Raw genomic sequence first — 9,110 nt, 5'->3', positions numbered from 1 at the left:
AGTTGAGCCCTCGTGCTGTGCGTCAGGTACAGAAGCTGGCTTCAAAAAACAGAGGCATGAGTGCTGCCAGCATTGCTTTAGAGGTTGCAGAAGCGGGAGGTCAGCTTGTCAGTACTCAAACCCAATGCCGCACACTGCAACAATTCGGTTTGCATGGCCGTCGTCCCAGAAGGAAGCCTCTTCTAAAGCTGGCTCATAAGAAAGCCCGCAAACAGTTTGCTGAAGACAACCTGTCCAAGAGCATGAATTACTGGAACCATGTCCTGTGATGAGACTAAGATAAACTTGTTTGGCTCAGACGGTGTCCAGCATGTGTGGCGACGCCCTGGTGAGAAGTACCAAGGAAATTGTGTCTTGCCTACAGTCAAGCATGGTGGTGGTAGCATCATGGTCTGGGGCTGCATGAGTGCTGCTGGTACTGGAGAGCTGCGTTTCATTGAGGGAAACATGGAATCCAGCATGTAATGTGACATTCTGAAGCAGAACATGATGCCTTCCCTTCAGAAACTGGGCCGAACTGCAGTTTTCCAACATGATAACGACCCCAAACACCCCGTCAAGATGACAGCTGCCTTGCTGAGGAAGCTGAAGGTAAAGGTGATGGAGTGGCCAAGTATGTCTCCAAACCTGAACCCTATTGAGCACCTGTGGGGCATCCTCAAGCGGAAGGTGGAGAAGCGCCATGTGTCTAACATCCAGCAGCTCCGTGATGTCATTATGGAGGAGTGGAAGAGGATCCCAGCAACAACCTGTGCAGCTCTGGTGAATTCCATGCCCAGGAGGATTAAGGCAGTGCTAGATAACAATGGTGCTCACACAAGATATTGACACTTTGGACACAGTTTTTACATATTCACTTAGGATGTACTCACTTTTGTTGCCAGTTATTTAGATAGCAATAGCTGTATGTTGAGTTATTTTTAGAGGACAGTAAATATGTACTGCAATACAAGCTGCACATTGACTAGTCTAAAGTATATCCAATTTTCATTTCTATAGTATTGTCCCTTGACAATATATAATAAAATGGTTGCTGAAATTTGAGGGGTGTACTCACTTTTTTGCACAATTGGTGGCTGACTAAATACTTTTTTTCCCCACTGTATATATACTATATATACACAATGCCGACTTCATACGCCATCCACCCGGAACTGCTTCCGTGTACAACTGTTGGCGCAAGCTAGATTAAAGTGATTATTTCATTTTGAATTTAGATACTTTTCATACAAAAAGGCATCAATTCGCTACAGGAGGCCTTTGTTCACCCCCCGGAGCTGTATGAGGCACTTTTTGTTATGAATGGATGCGCTTTATTTCACTTATTTTGGACTGATGCACTGCAACACCCGCTGACTGCCATTAAACAGCTTGGAAGATCAAATACAATTTTTAATATAACTCCGATTGGATTTGTCTGAAAGAAGAAAGTCATATACACCTAGGATGCCTTGGGGGTGAGTAATTCATGGGCTAATTTTAATTTTTGGGTGAACTAACCCTTTAACTTTTTTCACACACAGCACAGAGTTTGAAAGTTTTGTAGCACAGGCCAAACAGTTGTAGCACAAGTTAGGGGTGGGCGACATGGCAAAAATATCATATCACAATTTTTTTTTCAGGAATATCACAATTCACAATTTTAATCACGATTCTTTGTCATGATGGTTTTACTGTTTTGCAAGTTGCCTGAGCAGTACAGCCAAACTAATTTCCCTATTGTAAAAAAAAATGACTTTCGAGGTAACAAAATATAAAATAAAAAAGGATGGCAGACATTTAGGCCAAAGTGGGCAAAGATAAAAATCTTTGTCATTTTTATCGTTGTTATCAGAAAATAAGAACAAAGATATACATTACAAATACACATAATATACAAATAAAACAAACAGTGCTTTATTTTTTCAGGTACAGTATTTAACAGTAACATTCAATAAATTGAATGTACAAATATTAAAATAAAACACTATATATCAATTATACATTTTTTAAAGCAACTGTATTAAAGTTCATCAGTCATGAGCAGTGAGTGATTTTTTCCGTTTTGTTGTTTTATTAACATTAAAAGAATAGTTCACCCAAAAATGAAAATTGTCATAGTGTTTTATTTTATACCCTCATTTAATCACTCTCAAGTGGTTTTAAACCTGAATTAGTTTCTTTCTTCTGTTGAACATAAAAGTTATTTTGAAAAATGTGGGTAACCAAGCAGTTGCTGGTCCCTAGTGACTTCCATAGTATGTCACCCCCTACTATCAAAGTCTGGTACTGGTTGGTTAACCACATTCTTCAAAATATCTTCTTTTGTGTTCAGCACAAGAAAGAAATTAATACAGGGTTGTGACAACATGTGAGCGAGTAAATAATGACATAACTTAAATTTTTGTGTGAACTATTTCTTTAATGACAAGCCGCAGCATGTTTAGTTCTGTCGCTTTAAGAGGTGCACGCATATGGCAAGCCGTTTTGACTTTTATTAATTCTCAGGATATGAATTCTTGATATCAACAATTCAATTTTTACTAGTTAAAATGTTAATTTTTGAAATCAGGAATTAGATTTCTACTAGTAACAATTGCTATTTTTGATATCAGCAATTACATTTCCACTAGGAACAATGTTAATTCTTGATATCAACAATTACATTTTTACTACTTAAAATGTAAATTTTTTATATCAGGAATTAGATTTCTACTAGTAACAATTGCTATGTTTGATAACAGCAATTACATTTCCACTAGTACCAATGTTAATTCTTGATATCAACAATTCAATTTTCACTAGTTAAAATGCTAATTCTTGATATCAGGAACTATATTTAACAATTGCTATTTTTGATATCAACAATTCAATTTTCACTAGTAACAATGTTAATTCTTGATATCAACAACTCAATTTTCACTAGTTACTAAAAAAAGTACCAGGTACCAGGTACTGTACCCAGTGGAAAACCCCCCAAAAGTGAACCGTACCGAGCCGTACCGTGCAGTGGAAAAGCGCCATAAGTGTCCGACGATGGAGGGGGGCCCCACGAGAGGGAAACGTGATTTCTACCGAGAGGGATCCTCCCGGAACGCCATTTACTGAGGGGAATGCGGAACACGATCTGTACGGAGGGGGAACACCTCCTCCACCAACCCCGGACAGCGATTGTGATTTCTACCGAGGGGTAACGAGTGTCTCGTTAGTATAACTCTACTGCAAGGTTAACATTTAATGTGAATGTATGTCACATTGTACATTATATTGAGACAGAGGCGCCAGAACTGCAGCTTATAGAATGTGCGCTGTAGCACGATTTTTGATATTTCTTCAAAAGCAGACCGTGGAGACATTTAATCTTCCACGATCAAAAATCGGCATATCGCACACCCCTAACCAAGTATAATCAATCTCACACACACAAACAAGCACAATAAAATCACTTCAAACTATTAAGTGGCAAAACTGTATCACATGCGTGCTACAGTGGTAAATGTATTCATCGCACAGACCAGTTTTTTCGTAGCACGTGCGACATATGTCGCACTGTACAGCCCTGATTTATACTTATGTATTTCAGTGTTGGTATTGTCTTGGTGCCAAAGTATCAGCACTTCTGACAATGATCAGAACTAAATAAAACATGCTGTGATTGTTGTAGGTTGCCATGCAGAGCCCTGGCTTATACTGTATCAAAATAATTGGTTAGCAAGTTACTGAAATCATATTAATAAGGTTTGGTAGCGGAGTATCTCTTGAAATTCACTGCAAACATTTGAGCATTTAATAACATTAGCTGCTACAAGAGCAAATATGACACTAAACATAATCATTAAAAATACTTTTATGTTTCAAACCTCAGCATTCCTGAGCATAGCACTTTCCCCAACTAACATTAATTATTTAAAGGAAAATAAAACTCTTCATTTTCAGCTAAAGTAAAACACAATAAAAAATTTGTAATAACTTTCCAGGACAACAACAAGATTTGTCAGGACATTTCACATTTGCTCTCATATTCCATGATTTTCCAGGACACATGGAAACCCTAATATAGATAATTGGATTTTTCAGATGAAAGCAAAAAAAAAACTAAGACTTTAACTTACAAAGCTCTTTTGGAGGTTTTGATGACTGCTGATAGTCTGATGAGACACTCATCTGATTTCTTGAATTTCTGAAGCTCAAACTCCTCCATCTCTTCCTCTGATGTCAACAACACAAAGACCAAAGCAGACCACTGAGCAGGTGAAAGGTCAGAAGATGAGAAACTTCCTTTGTTAAAGTGGGTCTGAATCTCTTTCACCAGAGTTTGATCATTCAGTTCATTCAGACAGTAGAACAAATTGATGGATCTCTCTGGAGACAGATTAGCTTCTAATTTCTGCTTGATGTACTGAACTATTTCCTTTTTGCTCTGGTCATTGCCATCTTCCTGTGTCAACAGACCTCGTAAGAGTAGCCGATTGGACTGGAGTGACAAACCGAGAAGGAAGCGAAGGAAAAGGTCCAGGTGTCCATTGTCACTCTCGAGTGCTTTGTCCACTGCAGTCTTGAGAAAATCAATCATGGCTTCATTTTTGTTTCCCGTTTTCTTCAGGTTAATGTCTATAAACAAATGAGCATAAAGGGCTGCAATAAACTCTTGAATGCTCAAGTGAACAAAGCAGTACATGGTACCAAGAATGATCCCTGTTTCCTCCTTAAAGATCTGGGTACACATGCCTGAATACACTGATGCCTTATAGACGTCAATACCACAGGCTTCCAGATCTGATTCATAGAAGATTACATTGCTTATATCTAGCTGATGAAATGCCAGTTTCCCCAGTGAAAGTATAGCATCTTTATCCCAGGAAACATCTGGTCTGTATTCTCCATCATACTTTCGTCTGCTCTGCTGGATCTGAAAGCGGAGAAAGTGTGTGTACATTTGTGTCAGAGTCTTAGGAGTGTCTTCAGTATTTGATTCCTGCAGTGTTTTGGAGGCATCACCAGACTCATTGCTTTTCAGATCATTACTTCTTTTCTCTTCCAAGATATTCTGGAGAACAGTGGCTGAAATCCAGCAGAAGACTGGGATGTGGCACATGATGAAGAGACTCTTTGATTGTTTAACATGATCAATGATTTCTTTGGCCAGATTCTCATCCTTTAATCTTTTTCTGAAGTACTCCTCCTTTTGTGCATCATTGAATCCTCGTATTTCTGTTACCCGGTCGATACAGTCAGGAGGAATCTTACTGGCAGCTGCTGGTCTGGTGGTGATCCAGATGAGAGCAGAAGGAAGCAGATTTCCCTTGATGAGGTTTGTGAGGAGAACATCCAGAGAGACTGGTGACGATACATCAGACCACGTCTCATTACCATCAAAGTTTAGAGGAAGACGACATTCGTCCAATCCATCAAGGATGAACAGGACTTTGAAATTATTTCTTCTTGTAAGGTTCAGTCCTTTTGTCTCTGTGAAACACTGAGTTATAAGATTCATCAAACTTTGGGTTTCTTTCTCCTTTAAGTTCATCTCTCTTAATGGAAGAGGAAATATGAAGCTGATATCTTGATTTTCTTTTCCTTCAGCCCAATCCAGAACAAACTTTTGCACAGAGACTGATTTTCCGATGCCAGCAACACCTTTTGTCAGTACAGTTCTGATCTCTTTGTCTTGTTCAGGTGCTTCAAACATTTTTTTGCATTCAACCTTTATCTCTTGTGAATTATGATGCTTGGAAGTAACTTCAATCTGTCTTACTTCATGTTCAGTATTGACCTGTTCACTACAACCCTGAGTGATATAGAGATCTGTGTAGATGTTATTTAGAAGTGTGGAGTCACCTTGCTTTGCAATTCCTTCAAACACACATTTATACTTCTCCTTTAGGCCACATTTTAGTTGATGGATGAATAACAGCTCATCTAAACACAGAAACAATGTATAGTTTTATTCTTCATTTATAAATGGTTTCAGTCTACATTTATAAGTGACAACCTGACAGATGGTCATGAGTATCTTACCTTCTAGAGTATTAGCAGCTTCATCTTGCTTGATCTCTCTCAGGAAGTGTAGTGTGAGTTCAAGAGCTGCTTCTTTGATACTGCATCTATTCTCATTAAAGTCCTTAACAAAGTAATGTGTGTTTTCCTTTTGTAATATTTTCTGAAACCTTTTCAGTTCATTCTTCAGAAATGTGATTATTTTGTTCTCTAGATTCTACAAACAAAGCAAGAAAAAATGAGACAGAACAACAAAATTAAATGAAATATACTTCAATGTTCAGTCAAAACTAATTATTCAGAAATGTTTAATATTTGTAAAAGAAACCAGATAAAAGAACAAATGTGAAGAAGTAATTGTAAAAAAAAAAAAAAAAAGTTTCACATTAATTTATGGGTTCTTAAAATGAAATGTTAATAGTCAACAGGAATTAAAAAATCTAATTTCTGTTGAGCCTTTTTTTTTTCATCAGTAACCTATTTGTTTGTTATAAATATAAATATTTATGAAAATGCGTTTTCCTACCTGGAAGATCCATAGGAGATTGTTTTTTAAATTTGTGTGGTTCCTGTGAGTCTGGAAATCTGAATCTATTGTCTCATATTTAAGCCTGTTAGCAGATTCAAAAACAGCATTTTCAGGAAAACTATCAGAGAATTCATTTTTAAAGAGAAAAAGAAAGCCTTAGCTGTTTAAGATCACACTGCTAAATTGTAGGATCCATTTAAATATATATTTTAATAAAAACTAGATCTTTTATTGTAATATTTTCTATCCTATAAGCATAAAACACAGTGGCTGCTGAATAATAGTAAATTCTGCATTGAATAATCATATGAAGAGTTTGGTTCCAAAATGCGCTAAACGCCTTTTTTTTTTTTAAATTGACTTTCCGCCAAAATCAGTATGGTATCTGGTCGGTATTGAAAAGTTAATTTTTAATTTTACGCAAAATGCGATATATCCGCTCAACCAACCACAGCGCACCATTCCACGCACTCTAGACAGTAATGGCGGTGCTTTGAATACACCCAGCTTCCTAGTTTTCCTCATCTACTTTGTACTTTGTGATCAACAAACAAACTTAGGGCTGCACGATAAATCGCATGTGATTGCAGCCAGACCCTTCTCAACGAGATGTGCATGACAGACTTGCACTTGCACTCACAGGCCCTGTCCCAAATGGCACACTTCATGTGGACTTACAATGGCCGTTAAGTCCACGAGACCGTAGGGTGTCCCATTTGTCATTTTTGCGTTCAGAAGGGTGCTCTAGAGCGCCCCCTTTGCGGCCGCTATGCGCCCTCGATCCGCACTTCTGCCGAGCCCGCACTGGGGCGAGCTCCACAGCAAACTTCTACCCGACAGTCAAAGTGGCATTACGTCACGAAAGTGCAGACTCAGAGGAAGATCACGAGGGTTTAGGGTGCCATTTGGGACAGGGCCACAGACTTGGATTCTCAGACTTGCACTCTCAGACACTTGTGCTTCCGCTAGCGACGTCATATGCAGTATTTTATTTTGTTCTATTTATTGATTACTTTTTGTTTGAATCTCTCAACATTTTACAACAGTAGCCAGGTGGTGAAGACAAGAAAAAATAAACTAAATTACAAAGTCACTTGCAATCGCCACTTGCACTCTCCGCTACCTGCGACGTCACTTGCAGTCGACACAAATCGTGCATGTTGCCAATGGAGACAAGAAGCTGTGGTGGTGATTAAACAATTAAAACTAAATTAGTACTATAACGTACAGGGTCCTGCAAGAAAAAGACAAGACCCGCAAATCCGTGGCCACAGAACAGCAGAATATGAACGCATGCGCAAAGTCTCTTGTTAAGAGTTTTCCTCCCGTAGAAAAAACAAACACTTAATATGGCTTAATGTATTAAGATACATTAAGTGCAATAAAAAGATCAAATTCGATACATAGTTATTATTTAATGTACTATAAGGCAAGCAAATGGCTATGAACACAATGCGCAAACTTTCACTTGTCCTCCCATAAAGCAAAACGCTTAATGTGGCATAATAACGGACTAAGATGATAAAGACAATTCAGTAGGCCTAGCCTATATGTCTTGTTGTTGACTCAAAGTATATACAGACCAGCAAATATGAACGTGTATTATGAAATGTATTAAGTGATTTTAAAAGGATCGATCCGTACAGGCAAGCAGAGAAGCTCAGAACGCAATGGTTAAATTGCACGTTAAACACTTTCCTCCTATAGAAAATAATTATAAATAAAACGCATAACGTAGCTTAATGGACAAAGACAATGATATAAAAGAGCTGTAGACAGTTCCCAGTTCATGTCGTTTTTTGGCAAAATAACTTGTGAGATGTATGATATTTCATCATGTAAGCAAAGTCAACAGCGTTTACAAGGTGTTTGGTTTCACTTCTTTGGCATGTTCAATACGTAGCCTGTGCGTAGCCACGATTTAGCTCGTAGTCAGAGCGGCTATCTGTAGCCCACTTCTAGTCAAACCTGATTCACTGTAGTTTTTGGCCAGGCAGCACATGAGATGGTTGATATCCCATCATGTTTGCAGTGTCAATAATATCTACAAAGATATACAAGTGTCATTTCATGACATGGTCTATATGTAGTCACGATTTAGCTCTAAATTGGATGGGCTACATGTAGTCTGCTTGTAGCCCACCTGGCGAAATCAAGGCAATCCGTGGTCTAATTTTAATGGCTTGGTTATAGCCCTATACCAGTAACCAGACCAGCGATGAGTATAGCCAAAATAGCCTTAAAATTGTTTACATGTAATTTTCGCCCACACAGCTTCTTATCAAATGCAAGTAAAATTTTGAAACATTTAAATTAGCATTTGATAATATGATGTCATGCATCCCACAAGCTGTTAAATGTTACATTAATACACATTATATGATATTATTAATATTCGGCTGTCTTTCATTTTATAAATCAAAATTTAATTACAATTCCCAACTGCTAGATGGCAATTGTAGCCCTACTGAGACTACTGGCAACGATAGATGTGAAAGTAAGTTGAGATCAGTGTTGTGTTTCGAATTTTGTTGAGAGCACTAACTTGTCGAGAGCAGCGGGCAAACAACAAACGATAAAGGACATTCCTACTTGGTCTTGTAAG

General features: G+C 38.1%; 1 protein-coding gene across 1 annotated transcript in view; it reads right to left on the bottom strand.

Annotated features, from left to right (window-relative positions):
- LOC107563972 (NACHT, LRR and PYD domains-containing protein 3-like) overlaps positions 1-9,110 on the bottom strand; it is a 77,442-nt gene that overhangs the window by 67,207 nt on the left and 1,125 nt on the right. Inside the window, exons 2-4 of the mRNA XM_016248937.1 lie at positions 6,503-6,587; positions 5,998-6,193; positions 4,092-5,898 (exon numbers count right to left, since the gene is read on the bottom strand). Coding sequence (XP_016104423.1) covers positions 4,092-5,898; positions 5,998-6,193; positions 6,503-6,587 — 2,088 coding nt within the window. The remainder of the gene's footprint in view (positions 1-4,091; positions 5,899-5,997; positions 6,194-6,502; positions 6,588-9,110) is intronic.

The sequence above is a fragment of the Sinocyclocheilus grahami genome, unplaced genomic scaffold (assembly GCF_001515645.1).
Source record: "Sinocyclocheilus grahami isolate Dianchi unplaced genomic scaffold, SAMN03320097.WGS_v1.1 scaffold900.1, whole genome shotgun sequence".
Lineage (NCBI taxonomy): Eukaryota > Metazoa > Chordata > Actinopteri > Cypriniformes > Cyprinidae > Sinocyclocheilus > Sinocyclocheilus grahami.
Note: the sequence above shows the minus strand (reverse complement) of the source record. Positions and strands in the feature narration are given on the sequence as shown.